The sequence below is a fragment of the Microcebus murinus genome, chromosome 6, assembly GCF_040939455.1.
Source record: "Microcebus murinus isolate Inina chromosome 6, M.murinus_Inina_mat1.0, whole genome shotgun sequence".
Taxonomy (NCBI): Eukaryota; Metazoa; Chordata; class Mammalia; order Primates; family Cheirogaleidae; genus Microcebus; species Microcebus murinus.
In genome coordinates, this window is record NC_134109.1 from 63,268,372 (window position 1) to 63,284,565 (window position 16,194).

The 16,194-nt window shown below is 35.4% G+C and overlaps 1 protein-coding gene across 4 annotated transcripts in view; it reads right to left on the bottom strand.

The window, feature by feature from the left end:
* Positions 1-16,194, bottom strand: part of G2E3 (G2/M-phase specific E3 ubiquitin protein ligase) — a 61,347-nt gene that overhangs the window by 6,893 nt on the left and 38,260 nt on the right. For all 4 annotated transcript variants that reach the window (XM_012773474.3, XM_012773475.3, XM_012773472.3 and 1 more), the window contains 2 exons: positions 12,697-12,878; positions 9,178-9,350 (listed from right to left, as the gene is read on the bottom strand). In XM_012773474.3, coding sequence (XP_012628928.2) covers positions 9,178-9,350; positions 12,697-12,878 — 355 coding nt within the window. The remainder of the gene's footprint in view (positions 1-9,177; positions 9,351-12,696; positions 12,879-16,194) is intronic.

A 16,194-nucleotide genomic window follows, 5' to 3' on the forward strand; every position in this document is an offset into this window, starting at 1 on the left:
CATTATAAAAAGTGATAAATCTTAATCACATAAAAATTTAAAGCTTCTGTATTGCTAAAAAGAAATGAACAAAGATAAAGTGGAAAATATTTTAATATTCATGACAGAAAATGAATTTCTCTAGTATATTCATTTCGATGAATTTTTCTAGTATTTTTTGGCTCAATAGGAAAATTGAGTCCCAAAAATGTATAATTAATAAAAGAAATATAAATAATAAATAAATATACAAGGGCTGTCTGGAAAGTATCCAGCCATCTAATATGAAAAATTATGAAAATTATGGCTGGATACTTTCTGGACAGCCCTCATATATACATATTTGAGACAGGGTTTTCCTGTTGCCCAGGGTGAAATGCAATGGCACAGTTATAGCTCACAGCATCCTCAAACTCCTGGGCTCAAGCAATCCTCTCACCTCAGCCTGGGGAGTAGCTGGGACTATAGGCGCACACCACCATGCCTAGCTACTTTTGTTTTTCTGTAGAAATGGCATAGGGCTATATTGCCCAACCTAGCCACAAACTCCTGGCCTCAAGTGATACTCCCAGCTCAGCCTCCCAAAGTGCTGGGATTATAGGCATAAGCCACTGTGTCCAGCCCAAATGGATAATTTTTAAATGCACATATTCAGTAAATAAGAAAGAGCAGAGGTATCATTTTTGTCTATCAGACTTTCTGAATTCCCTATCCACCATTTCAAATACTTTGCTATATTGATTTATGTCCCTCAAGAGGACTCAAACATGTTACTATGATTTAATGCTTTTGTCCCCTCTAAAAACGCATGTTAAAACTTAATCCCTAATGTAATAGTATTGGAAAGTGTGACCTTTTGGAGATAATTGAGTCATGAGGATTCTGCCCTTATGAAGTGGACTGTCCATAAGAATTTGCCCCTTTTTGCCCTTCCACCTTTTGCCATATGAGGACACAGTGTTCCTCTCCTCCAGAAGACACAGCATCAAGGTGCCACCTTGGAAGCAGAAAGCAGCCCTCAATAGACACCAAACTTGCTCACACCTTTATCTTGGGGATTCCCAGCTGCTTGAACTGTGAGAAAATAAATTTCTGTTCTTTATAAACTATCCAGTCTCAGGTAGTCTGTCATAGCACAAAACAGAACTAACACATTTGTTTATCTTTTCCAATTTAGAATAAGTAAAAAAAAAACCCACTTCACTCAATCCCATCTGTTTTCCTTCCTAGACAACCTACTTGAAAGCCTTATCTATATTCACTGACAAAAATTTCCTAGTTACTTTTCCTCCATTCCTGTCCACATCTCAGGATGCCCTAAGTTCATGAATGACCTCCTTCTATGGCACCAGTCTCCTGGTTACCTCCCAGTTTTCTGGCCAGAGCTTTTCAGTCCTTCTTACAGGTTTCTTCTTTAACTTGCTTAACATGTTGCTGTTTGTCCCTTGTAGATCTGTACAAGGCTATCTGTACAAGGCCATTGTCTCTCATTTATATAAATTAGACAATCTTACCATCTCCCAAGGCTTTATTTAGTAGGTTTACACTCTACAAAATCTATTATCTCTAGCCTATAAATATATCCAATAGACTACTGGGTACCATATGGATGATTCCAAGCACCCAAACTTATTTCTTATTAAGGAAGGAAATCACCTTACAAACAAAATATGAACCATAAATGATAATAAATGGCCTCCTTATCTGTCAAATTTGTATAATGAAAGTCATCCTTAACCCCTCCCTCTTCCATTCCTAACTACCAAGTCCTACTAATTTCCTTTTCTGAAATTCCTTTTATTTGCTCACTTCTCCACATACCACTGCTACCACTCTATTATAAACCACCCACAATGGAACTGTATCCTGGGTGTGCAAATCTCCAAGTTCATTTTCCATGCTGTGCCAGAAATAAACCTCAATACTGTCTCATTCACCCTGAGCTAAGTTGAATGGTGGCCCTCAAAAATAAATTTATGTCCAAATCCTATTCCCTAGAACCTGTGAACATTACCTTATTCAGAAAAAGGGCATTTGCAGATATAATCATGTTAAAGGATCTTCAGATGAGACCATCCTACCTAGATTGTTTGGATTGGCACTTTATGGAATGAAAAGGGTCTTTATGAGAGACACACACACAGAGACACATACAGAGGGAAAGGCCATGTGATACAGAATCAGACACTGAAGGTATGCAACCACAAGTAAAGTAACAGCTGGAGCCACTAGAAGCTGGAAGAGGCAAAAAGAATCAATTCCCAGAAAGAGCGAAGCACTGCCAAGATTGATTTTGGACTTCTGATCTCCAGAACTGTGAGAGAATAAATTTCTATTGTGTCAAGCCAGTCAGTTTGTGATAATTTTTATGGTAGCCACAAGAAACTAATACCCATCCTGTCTGTGAAACAAAGTCCATATTCCTTACCATGGTTTCTAAGGCCCTTCCCAATACAGCCTTGGCTTTCTTTTCATCTTTCTTTTTTTTTTTTTTATTTTTTTTTTATTTATTTATTTTTTTTTGAGACAGAGTCTCGCTTTGTTGCCCAGGCTAGAGTGAGTGCCGTGGCGTCAGCCTAGCTCACAGCAACCTCAAACTACTGGGCTCAAGGGATCCTCCTGCCTCAGCCTCCCAAGTAGCTGGGACTACAGGCATGTGCCACCATGCCCGGCTAATTTTTTGTATATATTAGTTGGCCAATTAATTTCTTTCTATTTATAGTAGAGACGGGGTCTCGCTCTTGCTCAGGCTGGTTTCGAACTCCTGACCTCGAGCAATCCGCCCGCCTCGGCCTCCCAGAGAGCTAGGATTACAGGCGTGAGCCACCGCGCCCGGCCTTCTTTTCATCTTTCAACTTTCACCTTCTGCTTACCTTTGAAGCAAATTTCAACCACATTAAAGTCTGCCTTTATAAAATTTACCTTTAATTATGAAATATTCCAAACTTACATAAAAGGCCAGAAAATAACAGAGAAAACACAAACTATCAATTTTAAAAGATAACTTTTTGTCATGTTTGCTTATATTTTTTAAAGAAAAATTTTCTATTCACTTGGCTAAATCCTACCTAATCATTATTTTTCCTTTTCTTCCTCTCCAAAGAAAATATTATTTGAAAATATTTATCAACTGTACAGAACTTTATATTGCAGTCTGCATTTCATTTGAGTCTCTCTCTCTCTCTATATATATATATACCCCTAATAGCTAATATTACTTTACTTGTTTCGGAACTCTCTATAAAAGTATCATATTGCATATTTATTTTTCTATAACTAGCTTTGAGAGTAATTTTCACTTATTATAACTGTTAATGTATTAGGAAACTATTTCCATCACTTTATTTTGGGCAACTATACTGCCTTTAAAAAATTTTTTTTACACCTTCTTGTCAGTTTTTGTATTAATTGATTTTGTAAAATCTCAATTCACCTTGTTTTAAGTTCTTATTTTTAATAGTTCCCTCTCCTCAAAATTTTAATAGGCATTTCTAAAATGTGAAGTGCACCAATGTACTTATCTTCTTCCTGAAGAATATAAAGACCTTAGAACACTTATCATTCTAATTTTTTTATACTACTTAAAAATTATTTTAGTTTCTTCTATTATATCCCCCCAATTAGACATTAATTTTTTTGTACAATTGGTGTTTATTCCTGTTTACTAATTTTGTTACCATTCCTCTTCACTTGCAAAACTCCCTGCTAGAATCCTATTCTTACTTCTTGTATCCAGTAACCTCGCTAAACTCTTTACAGAATAATTTCTTGCATTGCATTATATAGACAATTATATAGACTACAAGTGACTTTTTTAGTTCTTCCAATCCTTAATAACGTTCACTAATTCATTTAGTCTTGTTCTGCTAGGACCTCCAGCATATTGTTGAAAGCAAAGGGCTAACTGTGTGCAACCTAGGCTTGTCTTAGTCTTAAGGGGCATGCCTACAACATTTCACCATTAAGAATAATGTTTGCTAAATGTTCAGAAGATATTCTTAAACAGTAAGTATATTTTAAAATTATAGATAAATGTTTAGATGTGGCTGGTCCAAAGATAGTGAGCTATCTCAATTGATTATTTAGTCAGTTACAGACTGAATTCCTTGTTCTATTCTTTTCCCCTTCTCACTACTGTACTTGACTAGTCTTAAAAAAAAAAATAAAAAAAAAGTTATTAGGCTCAGACTGTAGAAATTTCCCTACACAGCTGCTGTGTATTTGCTGTTGTCTGATACTATTCAAGTAAGGTAAGAACAATTAATTTGTTAATTTCTTTTTCAGATTGGGGTCCAGACAGAACTCTTAAAACAAGTTCAGGGCAAGCTGAGGGTTTTGATTTTTTCACATGACAGGGCACACTGGCTTCTGATTTCCTTATTATTTCTGACATCTGTGGCACTCTCATAAGCTCAGATATTTTGCTTCATAATGTTTTTACCTTTTACATAAAAGAAGGGATACTCTTCAATCTCTTTTCTCTTGCCTCTTCATCTAGATATATCTAATTCCTATTTATCATTAAGGTTTTAATTTAAAAACCACTTACACAGGGAAACCTTTACTGACCTCTAGGCTACTTATATCTAAGAAAACCAAAAAACAGAAATGAATGATTTTAAATTCTCTTTCTTAACAATGAAAAAAACCCATCTATAGATAGACAAACTACTGGAGGGGGGGACACTGTGTACATCTAGCTCATTAAAAGATGCATTTCAAATCAAAATTTTAACTATGTCCAAGTTTATAATATATTTGGATTGTTTTGTGTACTAATCATCATTATAAATGGTAATTCTATCCATTAACATATTTTACTACTTAAAGAATCGTATGGTCAGAGAATATCTGGGTATATTTATAAGTTACATAACAATGTTAAACTGCAATATCGACGATATATTGAAAATCATATCCTTTGTCACTATTTAAGATTATAATGCTATGTTATATTTTAATTTAGAAAAGTGCTCGGGACATCTTAAATGTCCATCAATAGGGAACTGGTTGGAAAAAACAATGATATATCCAAACAATGGAGTTCTGTATAGCTCTAAAAATGAATGAGGGATATGTCTATTTACTACCATGGAGTCATCTACAGAATATATTGTGAAGTGAAAGACAAGAAGAAAAAAAGGAGTGATTGGCATGTTACTATTTATCTAATAGAAGAAATGAATATGCATTGTTGTGGTTTAAATGCCCTCCCCCCAAAAAAAAACCTCATGTTGAAATTTAATTGCCAATGTAACAATATTGAGAGGTTGATCCTTTAAGCAGCAATTAGGTTATGAGGGCTCTGCCCTAATGAATGGATGAATGCCATTATTGCCAAAGTGAGCTCCTGATAAAAAGGTTGAATTCAACTTGATTTCTCCCCTCTTTGTCTTGTGTGCTTGCTTGCCCTTCAGCCATGTTATAATGCAGCAAGAAGGCCTTCCCCAAAAGCCAGCACCATGCCCTTGGACTTCTCAGCCTACATAACTGTGAAAAATAAATTTCTTTTCTTTATAAATTACTCAATCTCAGGTATTTTGTTATAGCAGCATAAAATGGACTGAAACAGAAAATTGGTACTAAGAAATGGGGTTGTTGCTACAGCAAATACCTGAAAAGGTAGAGGCAACTTTGGAACAGGATAATGGGTAGCGGCTAGAAAAAATTGGAAGTACAGGCTAGAAAAAGCCTGTGTTGCCATGAATGAAGTATTAAGGGTGATTCTGGTGAGGGCTAAGAAGAGGAAAGCTGTAGGGAGAAGGGAGAATCTAAATCTTTCTAGAGATTACTTAAGTGGTCATGATTGGATGTTGGTAAAATATGGACAGTAAACCCATTCTGATACAGTCTTAGACAGAAATGAGGAACAAATGAGGAACAAAGCTAGAGTAAAGGCCATTTCCAATAGTAACAAACACCTTGCTGAATTGGGTCCGTGTCCTAGGACTCTATGGAAGGCAGAATTTAAGAGCGATAGGATATCCGGCAGAATAAATAACTAAGCAGTACAGCATTCAGGCTGTTAGGGGGCTACTTTTAACCAAAGAGGAAAGAAATGATTTAAAGATGGGCTTTATAATGAAAAGAGAAACAGAATGGAAAAATTTAGAAAATTTGTAGCCTGGCCATGTAAAGAGTGAAAAAGTGAGTTCAGAAGAGAATATTAAGGAGGTGTGGACCAAGCAACTAACCATTTGCTAGAGATTACCATGGACAGAAGGGAGCTGGGTAATATACATCAACACAATGGGAGAAAGACTCTGAAGGTATTTCAGGGATCTCTGAGGTGGCCCCTTCCATCACAGGCCCAGAGCTCTAGAACCACAGAATGGTTTTGGGAGATGAGACCAGGGTGGCCTCCATGGGCCATCTCATGCCTTGGAGGTGTCCATGTGGTGCTAATTCTTCAGGCATACAGAATGTAAGAGAACTATAGGGCCAGGGCTACTTCCACCTAGATTTCAAAGGATGTCAGAGATAGCCTGGGGGCTCAGGCAGAAGCTTAAGGGCAGAATTGCGACAAGGGCAGAATTGTCACAGAGTCCTCACTAGTGTAGTGCTTAGGGAACTATGGGAGTAGGACAGCCCCCGAGATCTCAAAACTGTAGGGCCACCAAAATGCAACTCCAGCTTGAGAGATGCTAAGACTCCAACCCGAGAGCTGAAGCAGGGACTGAGTCCAGCAAAGCCCTAGGGGCTCAACCCCTGCCCCAGTGTGCCCAGGATGTGGGAAATGGAGTCAAAAGAGATTATTCTAGAGCTGAAGATTTAATGTTTTTTCCCTGTTGAGTTTTGAACTTGCTTAAAACCAGTTACCCTTTTCTATGTGCCTATTCCTCCCTTTTAGAACAGGAATGTCTATCCGATGCCTGTCTTCATCATTGTATTTTGGAAGTAGCTAACTTGTTTTGATTTCACAGGCTAACAGCTAGTGGAAATTTGCCTCAGGATGAATTTGCCCAGAATCTCACCCATATGTGATTTAGATGAGACTCTACTTTTGGGGCTACTGATATGAAATAAATATATTTTGTATGTGAGGACATTAGTTTGGGTGGAGGAGCAATGGTGGAATGGTATGCTTTAAATATCTCCTTTAAACCTCATGTTGAACTTTAACGGCCAATATAATGGTATTGGGAGACTTGGGCCTTTAAGAGGTGAGTAGGTCATGGGGGCCCTGCCCTTATGAATGGATTAATGAAGGATGAGAGTAGATTAGTTATTGCAGGAGTGGAAGAGCAAGTGAGCACACAGGCAGAAAAATTGGAAATTTAGAGGTGGCTTGCTCTTCCACAATGTTATGACACAACTAGAAGGCCCTCACCAGATGCTAGGCAGATGTTGGCAGCATGCCCTTGGACTTCCTAGCATCTATTATAGAACTGAGAGAAATAAATTTCTTCTCTTTATAAATTACCCAGTCTCAGGTATTCTGTTATAGCAGCACAAAATGGACTAAAACATAGATACACACACATATTTATCTGTTACCATTAAAAAGAAAAGTAATTGAAGGGTAAACTACAAAAAGATGTCAAAGTGGTTACTTCATAAAGGGATGAAAGATGGACATGGTAAGAATGAAACCTATACATTCTTGAATATATTTTCTATCATACAGCTAAGTTCTTTCAATATAGTCTTATAGATATGATTTTGGAACTATGTAAATACTTTGCATAGTTTTAAAATAAAATCAAATTTTAATAAAAATTAATCACTAAAAATAAAAAATGAAAAGTATGCCCACTTAGTAGTATTAACAGAGACTATTCCTAGTGACTTATAAGTACAGTAATTTGACAGTACAGCCTTAGAACAAAAAGAAAAATAAATTTTAATCTGTTTTTAGTAATATCATATGTTCTTAATGATAATGTTAATATTGTTGATCTGGAACTGCTGTTGATAAAATCTGGAATAAATCAAGTGAATAATTACCTCATACTCTAATTCTCCAGTACCCTGAGAATTGGAATTCTCAACATGAGACAAAGAAAAAGTAAAAATATGTAGTAATGAATTTGAAGTGTCAATATAGACTCATGATATAGTTTATCTTAAAAAAATCAAACCAAAACTGAAAACAAAACAAAACAAAAAACAAAAGCAAAAACCCTATTTCTAGTTTGAGTCCACTGAAAAGGACTAGATACAATGATCGACCTACCAAAAATGAGCACCCCTAACATCCAGACTGTGGATACCATTTCCCATAAAAAAAAACAGGGGAGCTTCCTTTGGCCAGAATGTATGAGTCTGAAACACCTTGTCATATTATATAGCAAGAAAGCTCTCAAAGATTATTAAGGCTTTCATCAAAAGAAACACAAAGAGGCTTATATTGGCCAAAAAGATAATATAAATTTTAGTAAGAATAATAACTATAACGGTTTTAAACACATCAAGTATATTTAAATCTGTGTGTTAGGAACAGTAAAATCTTTTTAATACAATTGAATTGATCATTTTTGAGATGATATGGTATCTGGTATTTGCTTGAAAATAATATTGGAGTCAACAACAAGGGTAAGGTATAGATGAACAAGACTGGCACAGGCTAATAATTATTAGATCTGGGTGGTGATTATATAGGCAGGAGGATGGCTTTGAGCCCAGGAGTTTGTGGTTGCAGTGAGCTATGAGGATGCCACTGCAGTCTGGTCTGGGGAACAGAGAACAGTCAGTGTCTCAAAAAAAAAAAAAAAAAAAAAGGAACAGTGTGAGGTAATACTTTTAAGTTGTCAAACTACTTTTGAAGGCTATTGGCATAAAAAGTTTGAAGACCAGTGTTCTAAACTAAAGAACAAGAATCACATCTACCTTGTCAAAGAATATTTACATTATCGAGCAGATGACAAGTGTTCAATAGTTATTAAATGAATGAACAGAGATAAAATAGTTGGCTCATGTGATAAGAGTTTTTAAAATAATTTTTTCAGAGAAATAATTATAAATTGATGTAATAATTACTTCTATGAAAGCATCACACATTTATGCAATTCTGTACAGAATGTTCAGAACAGTAATCATCCTAAAGGGGTTTATTTTAAAGTACTAATCTTAAGTAGCATTTTAATTTTTTCCTGAGATAAACATTTATATTTATTACCAAATATACCTCACATTATAAGACAATTAAGCACTTTAAACATGTAATTTGAGTGAATCTTTCACACATAAACAACTTACCTTTCAAAGGGTGCTTGGACTCTCTTAATTACATGGTATACAAGTATGTCTTTTACCAACATAGATTTATCACTTAATGTTGTTGTAAGTCTGAGACATCCAATAAACTCTAGGTAGTTATAGCATTCATTTATTATTGACTTTAAGTCAGCCATATTTGTTGCAGTATTTATCTGTAATGAAGGAGAAAATATACCCACTTTACTCATTTACTTATGAGTGACATTTACATTTCATTTGACATGTTTTATTTTATATTCAATTTCTGAGTACATCAGGGTGGAGTGAAAGAATACCAAGAAATATTTTTCTAGATTATTTGATAATACAGTTCAACAAATATTGTATATTTCTGCCTTCAAGAATCTACAGCATAATACCATTTTATCACAGGAAATTATTCATATAAAAGGAAACAATTGACAGAAAAGTTATATAGCACTAGAGAGGCAAGACAGAGGACCTGAGATTTCGTGAAAGAGAAAAAGTAACAGCTGAGAATTAAAAGATGGATAGAATTTTATCAAAAGAATATTTCAGTAAATAGCATAAACAAAGAAATACTTGACCATTTATGTGCCAGACACTTTCATATAGGTTAGCTCTTAAAGAAAGGTCCAGAGGGATAAAGATAGAAATAGGAGGCAATCAATAATCTATTAATGGAAATTTTACTTGCTATTTTTTTCCCAAAACATTCTTCTCACAGAGATTTATATGATTCCCTCATTCATTTCAAATCTCTGCTGAAATCTCAGAAGTTTTTCACGACTCCTATGTTTAAAATACTATCCTTACACTCTTGTCAGAATAACAATAGTTGGGTATCAAACCAAAACATTGCCTCATCCCTCAAAACCCTCCACCATGAGTTTGACCTGAGTACACTGCCAGTCTTCCTGCAGCTAAGTGTGGCTATGGGACTAACATCTGTTCAATGGGATGTAAATAGAAACAATGTCTCAAATTTCTCTGATCTCTACTTCCACTTTCTCCCTTAAGAGTAAGAATCAACCATGTAGATGAAGACAATATCCTAAGTGATTACACAACAATGAGAGGAAGGAACCCAATTCCTTAGATGATTTTGTATATCACAACTGTATTTCTAAAATGGGCTCCATTTCTGTAAAGGGCCATATAGTACATAGAGTATTTAATGCTTTTTGAACCATCTGGTGTCTGTCACATTTATTCAACTCTGCCACTGTAGTGTGAAAGCAGTCAGACACATAAATAGGCATGACTGTGTTCCCATAAACCATTTTAAAAAGTGGCAGCGGGGCCAGACTTAGACCATAATTTGCCACCTTCTACCTTAAAATCTATACAACAGATTTTAGAGAGCAATAAACATCTGCCTTTTTTGAGCCACTTTTTGGGTCTATTTGATACAGATGTGTAGCTTAAACACTAACTTATATAAACTCCAACCATTAATGATCTCCTTTCTTTTATTCTGTTATGTTTATCTTTATAATACATTGTACTACATGATAGTATATTTATTTATCTTCTGTGTTCCCTCTAAAATGTAAATTCTAAGAAGTTAGGGCCTTTGGTTTACTACTCCATCTTCATTGATAAAACATATGGGGTACACAGTATTTGTTGATCAAATGAATGAACAAACAGTGCATAGGAAGTACAAAGACTGGAGTAGATAAAATCATGAAGAGAGTAAGAGGTCCTAAATGCTCTAATGAAGAGCTTAAATTTGTTTAATAGGCAATGAGATGAGAAGCCACTGAGGTTTCCCAAGGAAGAAAGCAATATGGTCAAAACTATATTTTTGGAAGAATGTTCTTCAGTAAGAACATTATTAATAGAATAACATCCTAATTATCTAAGCCTAGATTAAATTTGAGTTTGGTATAGCAGGCACACTAGAATTAAGAAGGAAAGATTCAAGATAAGCCACTCTTAGAGATAGCCAACTTGACATGCAACTGGAAAATGTAAGAATAAAAATGATTCTTTCTCTAAGGATGGCTTGGAAACAAGATACCTCTTGGAAAGAAAATGCAAACAGGCCCCCCCCCAAAAAAAAAATCCGGGGAAAAAATTACTTTTGTCTTAAACGTATTGTTCTCAATGTGCTAGCAAGACCCAGATCTTTTTTTCTTCTTCTTCTTTCTTTTTTTTTTTTTTTAAACTTCTTCTACTTTGGCCAGAGCAAGACTCAGATCTTATCTGCATATAAAAGTCTAGGGACTCAAAAATATATATCTATAAATCATTCAAGAAGGGCTATGGGAGACAAAGGCTTTCCAAAGAATACAGAAAAGGATTGTTAAGACAACACTGAAAAATGTCAAAGTAGATTTACATAAAACAGTAAGTAGTAGCCCAAAGTAGGAGGGAGTACAATATTAAACAAAATGTAGAGAGGAATTCTAAGAAGGTAGTAATTGCAGAAGTCAGAGAAAATGAAAAATTAGAAAAAAAAAATGTCTTTGGATATATAGATCCCTGGATATAAGCTCTGAACTAGCTAAGAGAGAGTGATGATGGGAACAGAAGATTACAAGAAGAAATAAATAGAAAATTAGAAGTGGAGACAATGGAGTTAAAGTACTTTTTTGGCAAAGAAGACAAAAGGGAAAATAAAGAGTTGGGTTAATTTAAAATATGATTTTAGAATGAACAGTCTTGTGGCAAATAAACAGAATTATTATAACAACTCACACCTCAATAATACTTACTTTGTGGTTTATAAACTGAGGCCTAATAAGATTAACATGCCTAGTCACATAGCATATTTCAGTAAAGTCTGACTTCTGAGCCTATGCTTTTAATCATTAAACCATACTACCTATTGAGATAATAGATAGTATATGCTTAAGCAGAAAGTAGGTTAAGGAGGAAAAGTTAAATGGCTTCCATTGCCTCAATTAGTTTCTGAATCAGTAACATACAGGCAATACTTATCTCCTAAAGCATTATAATAAATGTACATGTGACATGTGTAGTACAGGGTCAGTTATAAGTGCTCAATAAATGGTAACTATTTTTAGGTGGGAGCATTGAGTCCCCCCTACTTGTTTCGACATGGAAGAAATTCAGCCTGGACTTTCCACTGATCACTCATATCTCCCTATAGGAGGAAAGATTAATATTCTTACTGATGATCCAAACAAATCCTTCCACTCTTCACATCTACCTGATTGCAAGAAAGTGCACTTTTATCTACTTTCTAACATCCAATAAGGAACCTGTCTCATATTGCCTCTGGCAAGGTAGATAAATCCATCTAGTTCTGAGGAGTATTAGCAAGCCATTTTGATCGCAAATCTAAGTTACATTATCCAACTGGTTTTACCAACATTAAACTTGGCATGTTATTCTCTGACTTTTATGTCTATTTCTTAACTGGTTCTGAACTCTACTTATAAACAGAAATATTGTATGTTGACAACCTTTACTCCACAGAGAGTATTATTATTCTATTGCAGATCATTTATATTAAAATATACCTATAATGTAGTCTACATTTCAATAAATAGGTACATTTCTTACCCTGATTATAATTTGTGCCACATCAAAGTCTGAAACATCGTCTAAAATTGGTTCGGTATTTTCTGGTCCATAAACAAGGCAGTTAAACAACGTTTTAGAAAAGAAACCAGGTGAAGGACCACCATGAACCAAAGAAATGGCAAGCATTTTGCCAGCTTCATAGTAAAGATTCTCTTTCAAGGCTGAAAATACAGATGAAAATACATCGAATACACTTCTTTTATTATTATAAGATAACCATCATTTTTACTGAATACATATGTAAAAAATTAAATAAAAAAATCTAGCATTAAATATAAACAATTCTAAGTAGCTACTATCAAGTAGAAAATATAGACCTCACCTAAAATATATAAAAATATTTTTTCTGAATATAAAGTAATAACCTATTATAGAAAAATTTAATACAGAAAATCTTACAACAAAACACCTATAAATCCTATCACCACAATAACTATTGTAAGCACCTTGGTATGCAGACACGTATTATATAATGATATTTTGGCCAATAAAGGACCAGACTGCATATACAAAGGTGGTCCCTAAGATTATAATGAAGCTGAAAAATTCCTATCACCTAGCCTAGTGATGTCACAGCCATCATAGTATCATAGTGCAATGCATTACTTTTTTTATGTTTAGGTACACAAATACTTCCTATTGTGTTACAATTGCCTATAGTATTCAGTGTAGTAATATGGTAACAGATTTGTAGCCTAGGAGAAACAGGCTATACCATACAGCCTAGGCATGTAGTAGGGTATACCATCTGGGTTTGTGTAAGTACATCTTTGCACAAGATGAAATTTCCTCATGACTCATTTTCCAGAACATATCCAAGCCGTTAAGGGATGCATGATTGTATTTGTATCAGTATGCGTATATAAATATGCATATAAATAACTTGACTTCTGCTTTTTTCCATTTGCTATCTTGTAAACTTTTTCTTATACTATTCAAAATATTACTCAAATCTACAGTTAATGAATTCATCAATACTAACTTAGAGATACACTATAATGCGAACCATCCCCCTACAACTAGCTACACTGGCTAAGTGACATTTTCAATTATATGAGATAATGTTACTATCAACATCTGTTTATATATTCTCATTTATATATATCTGATTATTTAATTAGGACAGATTCCTGCATAATTAGTGGGTCAAAGGATATAAACATTTTTAAGGTTCTTGATCTATATTGCTAAATCACCTTCCCCAAAGGCACAAATTTACTCCCAACAGTATAAGCTATTTTACCATATTCTTACAGCTTTACTTATTTTTTAAATTATCATTTAAAAAGTTTTAGCAATTTTGATGTGCCAAAAAAGACAATCATATAAATTTTTCCTCCATTTTTTCTATTAATTGTTGAAAGTGATTTGTCAATAAGTAACATTAACAATATCTGAACTTAAAATATCTTCAACAATAACCTTATAGGCTACATATTGGTAGTCACATTTTATAGATGAAGAAACTGAGATCCAGAGAGCATAAGTAATTAAGAATGTAGGAGCAACCTTACCCACCCAGCCTTCTGGAGCTGGACTGATGGGGGACAGCCACCTCTGAGGGGGACTCCAGTGCAGCACCGGGAGGTGAGGTGAAGTTAGGGCAGTGATGATGGGACTATTTATTACCGAGATTACTAAAATTACTGAGATTACTGGCCAATTACTAAAAGGCAAGCCATTTAAACTTTCTGAACCTCAGTTTTCTCATTTGTATAATGAGCACAAGAATCCTGCACTGCCTTCCTGTCGGAATTATTGGAAGACTGATCCTTTTATGGATTTGTTCTGGCTTGCAAAAAAATTTTTTTAACTCATTCACCCTCCTGGGTTATTTGCTCCCTTAGAGCCAAGAGATTTAGTGTAATTGATTGAATCCATTCTGATTTTTCTCCCTCATAAGTATTTTTAGAAAAAGGTGACAAAGCATTTTTGCAGCCAGTATGTCTTTTCAGAACGAGACATAAGTTTCTAGAACTGAAAAATTCCCTAAGGATTGCCTGTTTCATAAGGAAACTGTAGTCCTAGTGCTTGAGGGGAACAGTCTCACAGGAAGTCAGTGGCCACGAGGAAACTCAGGTCTCCTGGCGACTTCCATGATGGTACTGGCCACAATCTCTTGTATGTATATACGTTTCCCAGCTAAGGACAGTAGTATTTGCTTTAAATCAGGGACGTGTTAATAACACGGCTAATTTTGTCTAGAAATAACAAAGTGATTCCAGCTAATCATGCTCGTGTTGAGGAGGGGTGGCTTATGCAACAGCCAACAAAAGGACCTTTTTACTTCGCCACCACTACCCTAAAAAGTAAAAAACCAAAAAAGAAACAAATCAAAAAGCCAACCAGAGGACAAAGGTGCCTCTATAGTAGGTGGCAAAGGACAAGGAAGTGTTTTTTTAAATGCATGCATCTTTGATGGCAAGAAGGGTAATTATTTACTTAAAGCATATATTTACTTTTAAAGTCATTTTAGGTATGAAATGTAGGAAAGTTTTGAAGAAAAACATTTAAGCATTTAAGAAAGTTAAAATTTTAGGATTTACCATTTTTAATTTTTCTTAGAGAATGGGTCTTGCTCTGTAGCCCAGGCTGGAGTGCAGTGGTATACCTAGATAACTTTTTAAATTTTGGTAGAGACTGGGTCTTTCTACGTTGCCCATGCTGGTCTCAAACTCCTGGCCTCAAATGATCCTTCTGGCCTCCCAAAGTGCTAGGATTAGGACTGTGCCAGGCCAAGGGTCTGCAATTGATTCAATTTTCCTGCCTTTATTCCTGTTTAATGCTCATCCATAACATAAACTGGCAACATTGTATGAAGTATTTTCACATTCATCTTGAACAACCTTGTGAGGAGGATAGGGCAGGGACTACCATGAGAGGGTCAGAAAGATAACTTTTGGTTGCTCACAATAGTAGGCTGAGGGACAGACAACATTCTCTTGGGGGAAATGCATGACTCTGAGGGAAGCTGTCCTGTGACCTGCTTGCTGGAGGAGGCATCACATCTCATCATGCAAAATCAACAAACATTTATACACTCAAAATTGGAGAAATCAGCTGATATATTTAGGGATAACATCACAGAGATGGCCTGGAGCTTAGTTTTGGAATAGTAAAATTTAGAAGAGTTACCAATGGGGGCCTAATGTTATTGTGGAAAAGTTCAGAGGTGGGAAAATGTGTGGCATATTTGTGGGAGAGTGAGTAAACTAGTCTGGCCTAAAGAGCTCAACAAGAAAAAAAATTGAAAGTAAATCTAGAGACAAATGCCGGGGCCCTGAAAGCTGTCCATACTAAGCATCCTTAGTTGCGATAGGGAAGTGGAAGTCTTCAGTGAAAGGAATATGTGATCAACTGCTGCTTAGGAGGCTCATCTGGTCCATGTGTGCAGCATAGATAGGGCAGAGGCTGTTAGCAGAGACATCCAGGAATGGCATGAGGAACATCTGGGCAAGGCAGTGGTGTGGAGGTAAG